The sequence below is a fragment of the Podarcis tiliguerta genome (genome assembly GCF_965153285.1).
Source record: "Podarcis tiliguerta genome assembly, chromosome: 10".
NCBI lineage: Eukaryota > Metazoa > Chordata > Lepidosauria > Squamata > Lacertidae > Podarcis > Podarcis tiliguerta.
Genome location: NC_139543.1, coordinates 1,419,221 through 1,438,183, shown reverse-complemented (window position 1 = coordinate 1,438,183; position 18,963 = coordinate 1,419,221). Strand labels below are relative to the sequence as shown.

General features: G+C 43.6%; 2 protein-coding genes and 1 long non-coding RNA gene across 5 annotated transcripts in view; 2 read left to right on the top strand and 1 right to left on the bottom strand.

The window, feature by feature from the left end:
• The window catches only part of NUDT5 (nudix hydrolase 5), a 1,423,229-nt gene that overhangs the window by 18,923 nt on the left and 1,385,343 nt on the right, over window positions 1–18,963 (top strand). The gene's annotated exons all lie outside the window — the stretch shown is intronic.
• LOC310658304 lies at window positions 1,458–3,915 on the top strand. The gene is made up of 2 exons (XR_014502209.1): window positions 1,458–2,014; window positions 2,311–3,915. It is a non-coding gene; the product is annotated as an uncharacterized lncRNA (long non-coding RNA).
• On the bottom strand, window positions 2,956–18,517 carry SEC61A2 (SEC61 translocon subunit alpha 2). 2 transcript variants are annotated; one of them, XM_083399873.1, is made up of 12 exons: window positions 18,409–18,517; window positions 16,247–16,314; window positions 14,794–14,859; window positions 14,258–14,336; window positions 12,493–12,624; window positions 12,074–12,183; window positions 11,204–11,357; window positions 7,903–8,063; window positions 4,937–5,134; window positions 4,641–4,832; window positions 4,456–4,532; window positions 2,956–4,051 (listed from the first exon to the last, which is right to left on the bottom strand). In XM_083399873.1, the coding sequence occupies exons 1-12, from the start codon at window positions 18,413–18,415 to the stop codon at window positions 3,865–3,867; spliced, it is 1,431 nt and encodes a 476-aa protein (XP_083255999.1). In that variant the 5' UTR covers window positions 18,416–18,517; the 3' UTR covers window positions 2,956–3,864. The 2 variants fall into 2 exon arrangements, with proteins under 2 accessions (XP_083255999.1, XP_083256000.1); XM_083399874.1 differs by lacking the exons at window positions 14,258–14,336; window positions 14,794–14,859; window positions 16,247–16,314; window positions 18,409–18,517 and adding an exon at window positions 12,913–14,148.

Genomic DNA, 18,963 nt, shown 5'->3' with positions numbered 1-18,963 from the left:
TTGCAGATGACACCAAACTGGGAGGGGTGGCTAACACCCCAGAGGACAGGATCACACTTCAAAATGACCTTGACAGATTAGAGAACTGGGCCAAAACAAACAAGATGAATTTTAACAGGGAGAAATGTAAAGTATTGCACTTGGGCAAAAAAAAATGAGAGGCACAAATACAAGATGGGTGACACCTGGCTTGAGAGCAGTACATGTGAAAAGGATCTAGGAGTCTTGGTCGACCACAAACTTGACATGAGCCAACAGTGTGACGTGGCAGCTAAAAAAGCCAATGCAATTCTGGGCTGCATCAATAGGAGTATAGCATCTAGATCAAGGGAAGTAATAGTGCCACTGTATTCTGCTCTGGTCAGACCTCACCTGGAGTACTGTGTCCAGTTCTGGGCACCACAGTTCAAGAAGGACACTGACAAACTGGAACGTGTCCAGAGGAGGGCAACCAAAATGGTCAAAGGCCTGGAAACGATGCCTTATGAGGAACGGCTAAGGGAGCTGGGCATGTTTAGCCTGGAGAAGAGGAGGTTAAGGGGGGATATGATAGCCATGTTCAAATATATAAAAGGATGTCACATAGAGGAGGGAGAAAGGTTGTTTTCTGCTGCTCCAGAGAAGTGGACACGGAGCAATGGATCCAAACTACAAGAAAGAAGATTCCACCTAAACTTTAAGAAGAACTTCCTGACAGTAAGAGCTGTTCAACAGTGGAATTTGCTGCCAAGGAGTGTGGTGGAGTCTCCTTCTTTGGAGGTCTTTAAGCAGAGGCTTGACAACCATATGTCAGGAGTGCTCTGATGGTGTTTCCTGCTTGGTAGGGGGTTGGACTCGATGGCCCTTGTGGTCTCTTCCAACTCTATGATTCTATGACTTCACAGGTTATGAGTGCTAGCCTTCCAGGTTGTGGAGGTTTTCAGCCACGCCTGTGCTGTGTGAGAAGAGCTGCAAAGTCCAGCTAGAGATCCTGCCATTCTGTGTGCTTAAGGCAAGGCATTGGAACTCATTGCTGAAGGAGGACCTCGCTGTGGAGATCGCCTCTTCAAGGACCGGCTGGCAGGAGCGTGAGTAGGCTAAGCCCCGGAGAAGATGGCAGAGGCTCAGGAGACCTTCAGTGTCCCATTTGAGAGGCTCAATGAGCACAACAGGGAGGATTGGTCCTGAAGAGTCAGGGCCTGGCTTACAGGCAAGGGGCTCTGGGAATGTATGCAGAACGCCCCAGTTCCTGCACAGGCGGGTGCAGCTACAGCTGCAGCTGCAAGAGTAACAGCCGCTGCTGCGTTGAGGAGAGACCAGAGAACTATGGGCCTTCTGGTGTTCGGTTTGGTCTCTTCCCAATTGCCCCATGTTGATGGGCTAGGGACCAGCCAAGAGATCTGGCAGGCTCTGGAGAGAGTGCACCTATGCACTACAGCAGGAGCCAAGATTCACGTGACAAGGAGTCTTTTTGAGATGACAAGCTACGTGAAAGACAGTAAGCTTGGGGAACATGCTGAGTTCGAAAACACAGATCTTTCAGTCAGCTCTGGGTAGTCTGTTGTATCTCTCACAGTGGAGCAGACCTGACATAGCGTTTGCTGTGAATCTGCTCAGCAGGGAGGCTACAAAGCCAAGTGTGAGTGCCTGGAATGGTATCAAGAGGGTGCTGCGATATCTGCAGGATACCAAAGATTTCTGCCTCAAGCTGTCAGCTGAGGGTGAAGCACAGCTCACCTACTGGGCGAATCTGGAAGACAGGAAGTCTGTGTCTGGAATGGTAATAAAGTTTGGGAAATGTCTAGTTGGGTGGAAGTCCCGAAAGCAAAGTCTCATTGTGCTTTCCTCTACTCATTGTTCAGTGAGTTGTCAGAACTCTGCAGGGAACTAGAGTTTTACACTTGTTTGGTCCAAGAAATCTGTGGGGATTGTTTTTTGCCCATCAATGGGAAGACAATCAACTCTATCTGAAGTTGGCAGAGTCTGGACAGTTCAAGTCCAGAACCAAACATTTAGACATACATTTCCAAAATGTGTGTCAGAGTGTCCAGACAGGCTTGCTGAAGTACTGTCCAAGCCAGCAGAATCTGGCAGATGGGTTTACTAAACCTTTGAGCTTCCAAAGACACAGTGAGGTCTGTGCAGGGTTGCTTTTGAGGTAAGTGATGTTGCTTGCATTCCCCCAGCGGTGCAGGACAAGAGGGGTCTGAGGAGAATCAGAGCTTATAAACAGCTCAGAGTCTGCATCCTGCCCACTGGGGTGGTCTTTCATCCAGGGATCTGTTCTTTGTGTTCAGTCTGCTTTCGGTTTTGTCTGAGACTGGAGACAAGATGATGTCTCCCGAAGGTGTTGATTTATTGTTGCTGCTGTACATAAATAAAGCTTAAACTAGAGGAGAAGCCACGTACAGACTGTTTCCTGCATGCTCACACACAAGAGCACACACTGTGTTTACTCTGCTACAAGTCCAGAAAAGCTGAATGGCAGTGGAAGCGTACAGGACTCATTACTTCACAGAGTCTCTTCACAGAGACTCCCATGCCATAGATACTGCACTGTTACAAACCAGGATAGTAGATCTCTGCTGTTAAAAACTTTTATGGACTAAACAGAAGGTGACAAGGCTGTGGCAACACCAAATGTAATTTTACACACCTTGAGAGTAGCAAAATCAATTCTTGGCTTGGGGGCACACCAACTAGTTTAACAAAATAAAAATCATGGTAAAGCAATTTGCACATAGTAAGAATAAGTACCAAAGCCCATAAATCTCTAGTGTAGAAGGGGAAGAAGGCTGTCTTCAACAAGCTAATCTCTCTTAGCCACAGTTTTTATAAATCCCAAATGAGAGGTAACACTGGCCCACCTTACAGGCTCTAGTAAAAGTATTTTCATCCAGCCAATGTTAAGTCCCTTGAGTTTAATGGGAGAGTTGAAAGTCTAATAAGTAAAGCATCTTATACAACAAATAAAGCAACATTTTAATTAAATAAGTTTATTGTCTAATGTTTACACTGCTTACACTGCTGCCAAGAAGCACAATGATTTCTTTTTCAGAATGACTTGCTAATTTCCTCTGCTTTAAGACCTAGGGCTTTGGAAGAAGAAGGGGAGAAGTTTCAACAGTATAGACCCCCCCCCCCTGCTTCAAAGAACACATGGGTCTATAATAAGGCAAAGCAGCACTTAGAAGGCTGCTACTGGCTGCTGGGAATCTTGGATAAGGACTTCCAACCTTACTCCTCCCACGTGCCTTCACAGATCCCAAATTTGCAAGTGAGATGGTTAAAATTCTCACCCCCCCCTTCCTGGCTTCAAAGCATGGTGCTTGCAAGGGAACATGGCAAAGGCATCAGACACTGACCACACACCAGGAGAGTTGGGGTATGCAACAGGTCACATTTCTTTAAGTTGTATATCAAAAGGAATTCATGTAAAATATATATTTCAGGGGGGAAATTGCATGTACTTTTTAAAATAAGCTCAGGGATTCTCAAATGTGGTCACTTGGAACTCTATTGTTGTGGTTCCCTTTTGCCAGTGTGTGCAGGTACATTCAAGCCTCGTAATGGGAGTGTCCAAAGTGTTCTCTACTAGCAAAATGGGCATCTTTTGACAATTTCCACAGGAAGGCAGATGCACTATTTTCCAGCAACAATGGAGATATTTTTTTTGTATTTTTAACCCATGTAAACTCTTTATTCTTAAGGCAGCTGGAATAGAAGCTGCACACAGGCATTGTGCAATACCTATTATGAGAAATATGGCAAGTAGCACTTGGAACGGGGGTGAGGGCGGGCGGGACTGGCATTACTGGAATAAAAGATTGCATGTCATCAAAATACAGGAGTTCCTTTCTTACACGTCACATGGTATCTCAACATTTAGAAAAATAAAGCACCCACCCCTCCAACCTCTGCCTGTTCTTTGACAAATATCTCAAAATATTGATAAATAATGGTGACAGCAAGTAGAATGCCGGTGCCTGAGCCAATGGCACCAAGGAAGTCCGCTAAGACAGAGAGGGCCCCGATGCACAAGCCTCCAAATGCAGCTGCTGTGGGGATGTACCTGTGGGAGGAAATCACTTTTAATGTGGGCCTAGCAGGCTGAACTCATTCTTCTGCACAGGTAAGTCATTATGGCTTCAATCCTAACTCCCATTAAGTTAAACTAGACTCATGAAAATGAAAACACACCTCTTGATCCACCAGAGAGGCTGAAAAAGCTGTAGACTAGTTAATAACAGCCTGAGTTTGAATCATTTCTACCCACAAAGCCCAATATTTCTTTATGATTGTGACTGCAGCAACAAGGGGCCAGGTAGAGAGGCAGCAGGACTGAGCTGGAATGCATCTGTGTTCTGCCCCCAACATATAGTCCAAGTTTAAACATGCTTACTCAGAAGCAAGACCTGTTGGGTTCCATGATCTTACTCCTTAGTGGGTAAACTGGAAATTCACAGCAACTCTTACCTGTTTAATTCATGAACCATGGATGTATCCCTGTGGCCTCTCATCACCATTTGCTGTTCTTTCAGTTGCTTGGCAACCTGCAGAAACACGTGTATCAGGTGGCTGCAGTGTTCTGATAATTAGAAACTAGCCTTGTGCGAAGAACAGCAGCAAAGGTTTACAGAACAGTCATGAAAAATACCTACATCTTTTGCAGATGATCCTGACACTTCAATCCACGTCTTGGAGAAAAATGCACAGGAACCCAACATAAATATGATATAAACAATTACATGGACAGGATCCTCAAATATAGCACCCATGGATTCTGGAGGCGAGAGGTAATAGCAGAGGCCTCCAACAGGGTAGGCACGTGCTGGACCACCACCAGTAACGTCCTGGAGACAGTAAACACACCAGCAACATGAGTGCCCTTTGCAGATCAAAAGCTAACTTACTGCTGCTTGTAAAGGCAGCATTCTAGGAATGGGTGAATACTTACCGCCCACTGCCCAAGTAAGTTTACCAAGAAGTTGCCACTGAACCGCACAGACAGCATTTGAGAAATAACATAGAGGTTGGAAACTAAGGCAGACTGAAGAATGATGGGAATGTTGGAGGTGTAAAAGAGTTTGATAGGATAGCTACTGTATTGTCCACGATATCGAGCAGACTTGATTGGGAGATCAACACGAAATCCCTTGGGGAGGAAAAAAGAAAAGTTAATCACTAAGCTATAAGAAAATCAGAAATGCATTCACTAAGAAGTCACAGAAATTGTTAAGTGGCTTGGAACTTTGGACTGGATTATTTGCATTTCTGTTACAATTAACCAGAACTGGCCATCTGTGATCCTGAGTCCAAGGATTTATCAGGTCATGCCTGCACGTTGAAGTCTATATGCCAGAAGCAAAGGTTTTGCCTAGTTTTTTCAAATCAATATACAATTCCTCTGCTCTGCAATTAATTGTCATGAGCAGAACGTCTCTGTGGCCACTCTTTCACCCTCCATACTCCTTGTCCCTTCCCCATCCAGACCACATTTCAAATCTCCGCTGTCTTTTCTTAAGCTCTCTTGCTTCTACAGATGCACAATTGTGCCTCTCCTTTCTTTCTGCCCGTTTGCACTGTCACAATCGAGAATCCTCCCAGCTCAGCCGCTACATACAAGGACTCTTCTGCCTGCCCCATGCCTCTTTCCTCATGCTCAATCTCAATCAGAACCAGCTTTTGAACAAAGGAAACTTCTCAAAAGCTGTTTGTGGCATGGCACCAGACCCCACTTCTGTTTTAAATCAAGTCCCATTAGGTATGCCCAAGCACCCAGTATACTGACAACAGCTCTTCAGATCCTGACCCTCCTCTCCCTCTGCAATCTCCTAGTAAACAGTGGAACTTCAAATGAGATGGATCAGCAGTAGGTTCAGACACAGACAGAGGAAGTACTCATTCACACAAAGCATATTTAACTTCTACGGAACTGACTTCCACAGAATGTCTGATACCCAGTGGCTCAGACGGCTTTAAAGGGAGATTAGAAAGATTAATGAAAGCTAGACACCAGAGAACACACAATGAAGGAAGAGTGTCATCTTCACACTCTGTGTAGCCAGATGTTACTGGGGTGCATGGAAGCAACATGGACTAGATGGAACCCTGTGGTTTGCTTCAGCAGGGGTTCCTCACATTTTCAGAATCTAGCAACAAAGCTAACCATCACACAATTCTGTTATTTCCAACACCGACACATTTTATAATTATACAAGGAGTTCAGAGCAGCCTCCCATCCAACAGGGCCGAACCTGCTTAGCTTCAGCACTTAGGAGTGGGTCATGAACCTTCAAACCATCATCTGGGTCAAATCAAGCTGCACTCTATTTTAGAGACAAAGCAAAGCTACAGTATCCAAAAGAAAACAGTCACCGGTGTTAACTACTGTAACACCACTCCAAATGAAAGTGTTGGTGCTGACCTTTAAAGCCCTAAAGGGCCTCAGCACAGTGTACCTGAAGGAGCGTCTCCACCCCCATTGCTCTATCCTGACACTGAGGTCCAGCGCCGACGGCCTTCTGGTGGTTCCCTCACTGCAAGAAGTGAGGTTACAGGGAATCAGGCAGAGGGCCTTCTCGGTGGTAGTGGAACGCCTTCCTATCAGATGCCAAGGAAATAAAGAACTATCTGACTTTTAGAAGACATCTGAAGGTAGCCCTGTTTAGGGAAGTTTTTTAAGGTTTAATGCAAAATAGGCAAACTCGGCCCTTCAGATGTTTTAGGACTAGAACTCCCATCATCCCTAGCTAACAGGACCAGTGGTCAGGGATGATGGGAACTGTAGTTTCAAAACATCTGGAGGGCCGAGTTTGCCTATGCCTGGTTTAATGTTTTACTATGTTTTTATATATGCTGGAAGCTGCCCAGAGTGGTTGGGGCAAACCAGCCAGGTGGGTGGGGTAGAAATAATGAATAATTATTATTATTATTATTATTATTATTATTATTACTATTACTATTATTATTATTATGGGCTTACTATGAGTTTTAACTCCTAAAAGACAGAGAAAAGAAACTACTTGTGTTTGTGTGTGTATGCTTTGGATCTGTATAATGTTTTTATTTAATATGGTTCATAAGGCTTATTGCCTGAGGAAACAGCAGGAACTGGAATACTAGAAAAGTGGGAGAGAGATGGGAGGAGAAGCAACAGTGGGCTAGCGAGAAGGAAGGAAGGAAAGATGGAAGAAATGAGGGAAGACTGATAAAATGCTGGGAGTAGCTGTGGCCGAGAGAGAGACCAGACAGACAAAGGGGCAAAATGCCTATAAGGTGCTGAGGGATCCAGCAGCCTGCAATGCCACAGAGCAGTGTGAGAGCACAGCCTCGCAGAAACACCTAGGCAGTGTTGCAGCCTCATAGGGGCCTTGGCTGCTGAAAAGGATTGCAGCATTTGTTCGTTTTACCCAAAAGAACACAGTCTTGTTTATTTTATGCCAGATAAATTTATTACAGTGGTACCTCAGGTTACATACGCTTCAGGTTACAGACGCTTCAGGTTACAGACTCCGCTAACCCAGAAATATTACCTCGGGTTAAGAACTTTGCTTCAGGATGAGAACAGAAATCGTGCTCCGGTGGCGCAGCAGCAGCAGGAGGCCCCATTAGCTAAAGTGGTGCTTCAGGTTAAGAACAGTTTCAGGTTCAGAACGGACCTCCGGAACGAATTAAGTACTTAACCTGAGGTACCATTGTATTTTCTCAAACTAATTTAGAATAAAAATTATCCTAACAAAAGTTGTTTGCAAACTTGAAATGTGGCCTCCCTCCTGACACAAATGCTACAGCGAACGTTCTGGTGCCTGGTGAGCTATTCACAGATCCTTTAGGGCTGTTTAGGATGCTTAGACCACGGTTCCTTCTGTGAGGGAAAAATAATAGTTCTGTAGTAAGATGTACGCAGCAGACTTCACCTACCTGAAAATATATAACTACAGCAAACACAAATACTGTAGCAATCAGATTCATAAGATTAGGCAAGTTCTGGCGGTAGAAAGCCTCCCGTAAAGCACGGACTTTGTCGGTTCGTGTAGCCAAAAGGTGGAACAACGCAATGACGGCACCTTCAAATTCAGTTCCTGTGTGTACCAAAAATAATAAACAGTAACCCCTATGAGATATAGACAGCACAAGCCTGGTGATAAATTTCACCAGGTGATAAACAAGATTATTTTTAATAAAAGATGGAAATGGAATTAACACAGAGAAAAAACTGCAAGGAATGAAATCTTACAAGGAACAGAATGCTAAAAAGGACTGCATACAAATAAAATAAATTGTGTTGAACTTCTGCAGGTATTACAAAACCTCAAACATGACAACACATTTCTGTTTTTTAATGCAGAACATCATGCTTTTGTTTTATAGAATTTGGGTGTTGTAATCCAAAAAGTTACAACAACTCAGTGACTAGATTTGGACAACTGTATCTTGACTTACTTAGCTGAGGTATGAACAAGATGTCTGGCCATGCATGCAGCCTTTTGGGTCCTCACTTTGGCCAAGCAAAAAATTCCCAGGAAGTTTCCCATTAATTCTAGCTTCCTGTTTCCTCTCAGCCAGGAAGCTGTGATTAAGAGCTCCAAGTAAAGGTAAGGTATTAAGCAAACTTCAAATGATAGTGTAATATTCTAGCCTATTCCAAACCTATTCCCCATAATTTCTAATTCAATCAAAATGGGAAACATGACTAATGGAAGACTTCCTAGTTTGTTTTTGTGACCAAAAAGATTGTTCAGAGCTCAGATTAATAAGCAATGTCTGAATTGTGATAGTGTAAAGTCATAATTTACAAAATATTTGCCCCAAAAGAATTATTAGGGTGATGCATTTAAAAATAATAATATTTATTACATTTCTATAAAGCCCTTCATCTGAGGATCACAGGGCAGTTTGCAATATATATACGGCCCCCTGTTTAAAAGACCATAGATTGTTTAATTAGCTGAAGGCCTGAGAGAAGAGGTATGTTTTTGCCTGGCACCTAAGGAGACGTTCCATAGATGGGCAGCCACTGCAGAGAAGGCCCGTTCCCATGTCGCCACCCTCTGGACCTCTCAAGGAGGAGGCATACGAAGAAGGGCCCCAGATAAGGATTACAGGGTTTGGGTCAGTTCCTATGGGGAGAAGCAGTCCTTGAGGTATTGCAGTCCTCAGCCATTTATGGCTTTATAGGTCAAAACCAGCACTTTGAATTAGGCCCAGAAAGTAATTGGCAGCAACTGCAGTCGGGCCAGGATCAGTGTAATATGCTGAACCTCTCTTGTACCTGTGAGCAACCTGGCTGCCAAATTCCACACCAGCTGACATTTCTAAACTGTTCTCACAGGCAGCACCACATATAACACTATGCAGTAATCTAACCAAGAGGTTACCAGAGTACAGAAAACAGAAGTTAGGCTATCCCTGTCCAGATAGGGGCATAGCTGACGGAAGGTACTCCGGGCCACTGAGGCCACCGGAGCCTCAAGTGACTGCAGAGAATCCAAGAGTGCCCCCAACCTGTGTACCTGCTCCTTCAGAGGGAGTGCAACCCCACCAAGAGCAGGCAGCCTTCCTTCCATCCAGGGAACCACCCACTAACAATGCCACAGTTAATTAAGTCTCTTCTGCATAATTCACTTTTCTGGTGTTGCCTTCTTCCAGTCAACCTCCAACAGGGGTAAATAACTCTGCTGCATCTAAGCACTGGGTGCAATTTGCTCATTTACGTGACTGCCTAATTAGGAGGCATCCTCAGAACAGTGACTCAGGGCTTCTCCGAGCTCAGATAACTCTTTCTTTTGCACACGCCAGAAGTAAACCTCTTGGTGTGCAAGAATGGACTATCCCCCCCTCCTTCCATTAACAAAAATAGTGTCCCTCAGCTATCAGTTGTCTGGAAAACAGAAGTGTTAGAGAGAAAATGCAGATAAGCAGAAGATGAAATAGTGTGGCACAGTAGCAGAAGCAAATCCAAGGAAATAAAAAATTCAGAAATCAGAAGGGAGAAACTCGCTCAGAGAGAGGGAACAGTTACAGAATCTGGGTTGCAATCCTGCATTGAATTAATTGTTTATGATTCCCACTGAGGTCAGCGGGACTTACCTAGGCACAAGTGATGATAGGATTGCCCCTTTGGATTTAAAAGTAATGCTAGATGCTAACCTCTCAGCACAAAAAGGGCACTGCTTCTCTACAGGTAGGCCGCGACTCTGCAGCTGAAGCTGGAGAGGCTAAAACAAATAAAGTTAACATTTCTGTACTGCAGATTTCCAGGCAGACTTTTGGCACAGCAACCAAGATACCCCAACTACGGGATTATTCTTTCATCAGAAAACAGCAACTGTGCCACAGTATTTCCATTCAGCATATATTACATAAATGAAGAGATCATAAATCACAAAAGGAATTTTGTTCCAGACTCTGGGAAGCTCCAGACGTTTCACTGTGGTGGGAGGCCTCACCACACATGCACAGCAACCTCCTGCTCTGACACGATGTGATGACATGGTCACTGTGCATGCTTTATTTTCTGCTCATTTCACAATGAGACAGCCTTCTGGACAGCGAGTCTGCCAGAGTCTGTTAAGAAACCCAGATCAATTTTGCCTCCCGCCCCGCAAAAAATAATAATCAAAAACCTGCTGCCTCCTTATCCTTTTGCAGCAGAAAATAAAGCATGCACAGTGACCTAAGACAGTGCTTCCCAATTAGCTAAGTGCTAGGGACCTCACTTTTCAAAAGCCAAGCCATGGACCCCCTACTTTTAAAAAGGTTGGTATCTCTGTGGTAGTTTTTGTTATGTGCATGGAGCCACCATATCCTCCGACGTGTCCCAGAGCAAAACTGGGTCACGCATCTTCTGGGCTCCTGAATGTGTCAGGCAACCTGTGCGAGAACACAGCACCCCAAAACGGGGTGTCCTGGACAGCTGGTGGGTATGTGCCACAGACCTCCTGGGTGTGTTACATGGACCCCCTGGGGTCCACAGGCCACCAACTGGGAGCCAGTGATCTGGGACATTTTGCTGTTTGTGGTTATGAAGAGATTATTCTAATATCACATCTTATAAAAGTTCATTTGGTGCAAAGGTTGTGCCTTCACTATGCCATGTCTTCATTTAGTTCCCCATCAGCAGATCTCATCCACTCCGACATCCATGCTCATATTAACCTAAAGAAAGCAGCTGACAAGCATGCATTTGGTCAAAAGGTCAGATTTTCAAAGTGTACTATACCTCTGCCAGTGTTAATAGTTGTAGGACTGAAAGCCTTCCAGACAATGGTTTCACAGATGTTGGTAGCAATAAAGAGGGAAATCCCAGAGCCCAAGCCATAACCTTTCTGCAAGAGCTCATCTAGTAGCAGCACTATCAAGCCAGCAACAAACAACTGTGGGTGAAAAACACCAAAAGATCCACAAAAGTGGTTTAATATCTGATTTGCGTTGTTCAAAAGTGGGCCACATTTGCTATCAGAGTTGCAGTTCCTCCTTCTGTCATTCCAGTTGAGTAAAGGAAGTAACAAAAACCTCTGGAATCATCACTAAAATGTATGCTGCAATTCTTAGCATAGATGCTTGAAAGAAAATCTCACCAACAAGAATAGTACCAAAATCAGAGGAGCTAATAAGCACTGTCAAAACAAAGAATGGTGTATTATCAAAAATAAAGTTAGTTAATTGACTCCTGGTTGTTCATTGGGAAGTCCAAGTAGATTTTTTTTTAAAAATAGATCTTATATCTGAAAATATTTGACATTTTGTTTTTACATATGCCTTGGTCAAATCCCCTTAATAGCACAAAGAAAATAATTATAGAATATTATCTAGCTGGTACAGCACCTTGGTGAGTGATCTAAGAGAAGATACAAAATAAATTAGAACTTTTAAGGAAGTTTTGTTTCCCTTTATTAGTATACTATTGAGGGACATATAGTTGATTTGAAATTATTTTTAATAATGAAAAAATATTTTTTTATTTAACAAAATTTATATACCACTTCATTGTAATAAAAGCTCTAAGCGGTTTACAAGAAATATTAAAATTAACAATAAGAACCAGTTACAAAGAATTATTAACTATACTTAGAGTATTCAGAAGGCGTACCTGAATTATAATCAGGAGACAAATTCCAGCCCCCATTTCTGCAGGATCTCCATACATCCCAGTCATGACATACACAATTGCTTGCCCAATAGTAATTATCATTCCAAACACTGAAACAACAACAAAAGAGGCAGGTATTCCCTGCTTGTATGACCTAACAGACATAAGTAAAGTTTGATTTGATTTTGATTTAAACTGTCTATTCTGCTTTTCCAACAATAAATGTTGAATGCAAAGCGGCTCAAAATAATCACAAAAGCACTGAAATCAACAAACATTACAATCACTATACTATCAGACACAATCACATATAAATAAAGCAAACAACAACAAATTCATCCAAATGGTTACTACAATTCAATAGAGCATTAGCTAAGAAAAGAGGAAGTTTCCATTATGGCAAAGATATTAATACTCACACTTCTGAGCGCCATTAAAAAGGGCTCTGTCTTTTGGTGTGTCACCAACTTCAATGATCTTGGCTCCAGCCAGTAACTGCATAATTAAACCAGATGTCACAATGGGAGAGATACCTAGCTCCATCAACGTGCCTGCAAAGGAGAAGATAGTCTTAACAATAGTGTAAACTAATACAAAGACTTCTTACAATTCCTTAAATACTCCAAAGTCTCAGTTCACTGCATATTTCCCCACTAGCATTGTCTTTCAAATATAATTGGTCACATGCCTATCCATAGTGCTGGGCTTTAAACACTGCATCCAGAATGCTTGCAGTATTAAACAGTATTAAGGGTGGAAGAGTATTTCCACAAACAACATTAGCTGCTCTTAAAGGCACAAGAGAGCACACTAATTTAGTACAAATTAGAAATAAATACCTTCCCTCCAGGTCTCCTAGACAATATCAAGATTCAACTGTACAGTGTCATTAGCATGGCTCGTATTATCTGGAATGGGCTGGAGAATCTCTTTCTCTCCATGGCCTCATTTTGAGAATTCCTTGCTCTGCACTACATAGTTAAAATCAGAAATCTTACACAAGAAATGGGAGTCAGATGCGGCACTTTCAGAAATCTAAGTCACATACACACACCCAGTTGACAGGTTCAGCAGGTGGCTTCATTGGCTACTGGATTTGCAAGAGCCCACTTGGAGAAACAGAGAAAAGAGAATGCCCCCCCCCCCAAAAAAAGTGGTCTTCCAAGTAAAACTAGCTGCTGACTCTGTCTCCAAGAGACCTGCACTGATGGTATATATGCATACATACGTACACACTGTGCTTTTTCCTAGGGGGACACAGGGGTACGCATACCCCTAAACATTTTGTAAATCTAAGTTTGACCTCATTGAGGGGCAGTATTTCAAAGTGAGTAGGAAAATGAGAATATCCCTAAACATTTTTTTAGAAAAAAGCACTCTGTGTGTGCACGTGCTATAGCATGTGGTCTTCCAAGTAAAATTAGCTGCTGACCATGTATCCAAGAGATCTGCAGTGATAGGGAGAAAAACATTTTGCAAAATATAGGTAAAAATTATTCACATACCAAAATACAGCAATTTTGAAACCCATCAAGTACTTTCCAAACTCTAACAAAACTTACTATTTAGCTTCTCAGTACCAAAGACCAAAGACCAATGCAAATTGTAATTTCAAGATAAAAAGAGCACTTGTCAATTGCACATTCTCATTAATGTGACCCCACCCAACTACCATACTTCTCCATCTATAAGACGCCCCCTTGTATAAGGGACCCCCGCCCCCATTATGGAGGATTAAATTTTAAGAAAATGAGGGAAGATGGCCCAAAGCTGTTGAGCCTCTCCCCCCACGCAGCTGCAGACAGGAAACACTCCCTAGATCGTTTCCCATGGGAGGCGGCAGCGGGGGAAGTTGTGCTCCCTCCAGCCATCTGGTTTGCAGGAGCGCAACCTTCCCTGATGCCGCCACATGTGGGAAACGATCCAGGGAGCGCTTCCTATGTGCAGCAGCATTGGGTGAATTTGCGCTCCTGCCAAAGAGCTGGCTGGTGGCGCACCGCTTCTCCCCCCCCCCCACCATGCCACTATCCGTGTATTGGACGACCCTGGCTTTTTGACGTAATTTTTGAGTCACAAAACCTCATCCAATACATGGAAAAATACGGTATATGCACCATGAGCCATCTCCAGACGGTAAACCAAAGCCAGAGAAAAGACAGCAGGAGAGATGATTAGAACCCTGACCTCTGTTTGATGCGAGAATGACTCTCATCCAGTAGAAAGGATCTGCGGAGTCGGAGGACATTATTCCAAACAATGGTATCTGCAAGATTCACAGCGACATTACACTTAAAATATATAAATGAGGGAATCCCCTCCCCCCACACCACCACCCATCATCCATTTGTTGAGCACAGACAAATATAATACTGCAATAATCAGCAGTTTACTTCAAGACTTTCTCAAGCATATGGTTGCTGGTTAAAGCTTGAAAACAATGTAAACCTATACATGTCTACTCAGGTGAGCTTAATAGGACTTACTCCCAAGTAAGAGGATACAGCCCCAACAGAAAGAATGTTAAAAGCCCCAGGTTATTTTCAAGCCAATATCATAATTCTTTGTGTGAATAATTCACTGAGCTTTTTTCTTTTCTTTTAAAATGTGAATTGTTGGTTGTTTCTAAGAGGGTGCTTTACTTCTGGGACTTTTTTTCTGCATGGCAATAACCCTTACTGTCTCCAGCCGTGTGCGCCAGTTATTACCACATTGATACTTACCTGGCAGCATACTAGAAAAATGAAGAGGGTGATAGCTGTCCATAAAACCTTTTCTCTGAACTGAATCTACAGAACACAATGAAAAAGAAAGAAAAATGGAAAAAGAGAAGTCTGGCAGGCCAATAGTATAACGGGCAGGCCAATAGTATAACGAACATACAATAAAGCAGCCCTAACTGGCAATTTAAGGCAGACTTGTATTTAGACACTGGCATGCAAGTAACCAGGGTAGTCCCTCCATATGTCTGTCCAGCACAGAAGGACACAGCTCTCCATCTGTCCTCTGCCAGCCCCCAAGAAGTCAGTCCATATGTTCTGTGGCTTAGTAACCTCCATGGGCTTGATTACAAGGCTATACTATTAGGGGTATACAGTATTCACATTTCACCAGTCCAGAAGGTATGTACAAGCTCTGACATGGGAGCTAACTTGCGTATCTCCAATACTGAGGAGAGACAATGTCTGTCCTTCCAAAGTGGCAAAGGAACAGGAAGCACTAACAGTTTGCACGTCCTGTTGTACAACAACAATACATCTGACCCTTAAGTTCTTACTTAAGGGGCAAATGCTTATTCCACTGGACTCATTGGGCTAGGCACTGCAATCTAGGTAGGCATATCTACTCAGAAGTCATGCCCATTAAGTTCAATGGGGCTTACTCTCAGCTAAGTATGCATAGGGTTGCAGACTTGGGCTGTAATAAAAAACACCCAAGTCAGCTATGATGAGGCTTGATGGTGTGACAGAGCCAGGGGGGCATCCACAGTCCTGCCACTCATGCCAATAAAAGTGGAATGTGAGGAGAACAGGAATAAATGCTTCTTTGACATACCAGGTCCCAAAATGGCACAGCGAAGAGGCTCGGAAGAAGGCCACTGTAGTCACGGGACAACAGCAAGTCTAGCTCAGGACCCTGTAGCTTGTGCCCACAGAGTGGCTTCTCTCCCCACCCTGGCTAGAGCAGGGGCATTGCATCTCTGTTTGGGAGCAGTGCTCCCTAGCTGGCAGAGCTGAGTAGGGTTTGGAAGAGGGACACCTCAACCTCATCCCAACCACCTCCAGTATGGAGGCCTGTGGGTTGGGACTGCTCTGTTGGTTGTGACCAATGTTTGCTAGATTGTGCTCCGTGTAACTAGACCAAAGTAAACATAGGGCTACATCAATGCAACATGTCAGCACCTAAACAATCACTTCAACATAGAGGGATTTTTACACATTTAGATTTTTGAAGAACACAACTTGCATCCCCAAATACAAACTTTGTCACAATGTCAAGCAAACTAAAGGCCTGTATACAGTATTCCGAAGAGCCAGAAAAACCTAAATAGGTAGTACATAGCCTAAAGAAACTACATGATCTCAAGCATGTTTACTCAAAGAAACCCCACTGTGTTAATTCAAAATGCATTTGATCAACATTGCACAAATAAGAAACACCATGATGTGCACTTACTTTTCTTTCTGGCTTCTGGATTTCCGGAAGAACAGCACAGAATGGCTTAATAACTTCTAGAAATTTGACTGTTAAAGAAGAGAAATATTAAAACAGCAGAAAACATTTCAATTTCTCATACTAGTGTATGTTCCTGACTGCAAATATATGCCCTGGTTTGATGGGGGGACGGGATGGGATAGAATCCCTATTTTCATCAGCTCTATCTTATATATTAGTGAAACAGAACTTTGGCCACAAACTAGGTTACACGCTTTTTAAAAAGTGAAAACTCAAATCCTTTGTATGCTAATTTGTGAGTGCATTTAACTGAATTCAATATAACTTACTTCCAAACAAGCACACACAGGAACAGGCTGCTGGCCAAAGTGGGAGAATGAAGCATATACTTAACTCTCCCCCATTGAACTCAAAAGGACTTGAGAGTGACCTAGTCTTTCTCATCTCTCAAAGTTGGGATGAGGGAGACAAGGATCCATCCATCTTCACAGCTGGATCCAGTTTCCCACCCCTGATCTAAGCAAAGGTGAGCAGCTTTTGCCAGCCTGGTGCCCTGTAGTTGTTTTGTACTACCATCAGCTGATGGGAGTTGTAGTTCAAAACATCTGATTGAGAAAGTAGTCCATTGTCTACCCTGGATGGGGCTGCCCTCTCCTAGGAGCAGGTTCACAGCGGGGGGTGTGGGTGTGTGTTTGTGCTTCTGGGTCCATCTTTGTCACTGGCCTCTGTGGCTAGAAGCATTTTTTACTAGCATTGACTGGTAGGATCATTCCTGGACCAGAAAAGATCAGCCACAGCAATTCATGCACTGGTTACATCAAGACTGGATTACTGCAAGGCGCTTTATGTGGGGCTTGCCTTGCGCTTGATCTGGAAGCTGCAGTCAGTGCAGAATATTGCAGCACTACTGCTGACAGGAGTGAGACCCCATCAGCATGGAACACCTGTAACTCAGAGATCTCCACTAGTTGCCAGTTTGCTACCAGGCCAAGTTCAAGGTGTTACTGTTAGCATATAAAGCCCTGAACAACTTGGCATCACTTTACCGGAGAAATCACCTGACCCAAAATATGCCCACTTCATCACTTCAATCTGCAGAAATTGTACTGTTACTGCTGCCACATAATAGTATTTGTTCTGCATTTATAAGAAACAATCTTTTAGTGTGGCAGCACCAAAACTTTGACACTCCCTGTCTCTTAACATCAGGCAAATGACTTCATTGTACTCTTTTCAGTGCCTGCTAAAACATTTTTGTTTAGATAAGCCTACCTAGATATGTAGGACGTTGTTGTGTTTTAACCTGTTATTAATCACTGATTTTAATTTTTTGTAATATTTTAGTCATTTTCAGCTGTTTTTACCAATGATTTTATTTAATTCTTTTTGTAAACTGCTTAGAGTTGTTCAGAATCAAGCCTTGTATAAATTTTAAGAAATAAATAATATGAAATAATTGAAACATCACAATCTGTAAGATTAACATCACAATTTGCAAGATGGTTCAAAATGATTTGTGAGCTAAAACATTTCTTTTCCACTTGAGATGCTTATGAAGAAGGTAATTTATTAAATTTGTAGACCACCCTATAGCCATAGATCTCAGCGTGTTTCACAATGTATCGTATATGATATGCATCTTCAAATATCTAAAGGGCTGTCACATGGAAGATGGAGCAAGCTTGTTTTCTCTTGCTGCAGACTCGAGTCTAGAATCCAAAACAATAGATTCAAGTTACAAGAAGAGATTCTGACTAAACATCAAAACATTTTCTGGCAGCAAGAGCTTTTGGTCGGTGGAGCAGACTTTCAGAAGTGGTGGTTGACTCTTCTTCCTTGGAGATTTCTAAGAGGAGGCTAAATGTCCCCCTGTCCAGCATGACTTAGCTGAGATTCCTGCATTGCGGGGTGGGGGGCTGGATTAGATGCCCCCCGGGGTCCCTTCCAACTCCGCGATGCTCCAGACTGTTGCCTCGCTCATTCTTGCCCCGTTTCCCCTTTGGCCCTTTTTGCATTTCCGCTTCGGAGCCCTGCGCGGGGGGCAGAAGGGGCTCCTCTCGCCCGGCCGCTGCCCGCCTCCCTCCCCCGCCCGCCTCCGAGGCAGCCGCGCAGGACGCCCCCCTCCGGCCCCCGGCCCGCTCCCTCCCGGCCCGCCGACTCACTTCCCATGCTGGCGGAGGCGGCACCCGGAGGAGGAGGTGGAGGAGGCGGCCCCCCCCCCGCACTCGCCGCCGCCGCCGCCGCTCACGTGACCAGTGACGCCTTTTCCCGGCGCGACCGAAACTCCGGCCACGTAGAGCCACGCAAAGCGGAGAGTCGCGCCACCTCGTTTCCTTGTTTACATTCGCTTCTTTAATTGGAGGGGCGCTTTAATTTAATTTAAATTTATTTATATCTATGTACTTATTTACTATTATATTTGAGGGGCGCTTTTATTTATTTGTTTAATTTGACGGGCTTTTTATTTTTCATTCATTTATTTATCCGCTCCAAACCGGTGCCAAACTGCTGCAGTTGTTTTCAGCCTTTTGCTTCGAAAACTGCGCGTTTGGAAGTGTCCCACCGGCTGAGAAATTCATAATTAAACCTGGGGTCAAACTATCATCCCAAGGCCTAACATTGTCTAATTCACTCCAAAGTGTGGCAACAATTTTGCCGCGAAAACACAACGTTTTGAGGCATTTGATCAAGGCCTGTATCTCTAAATAAGCTTAAAA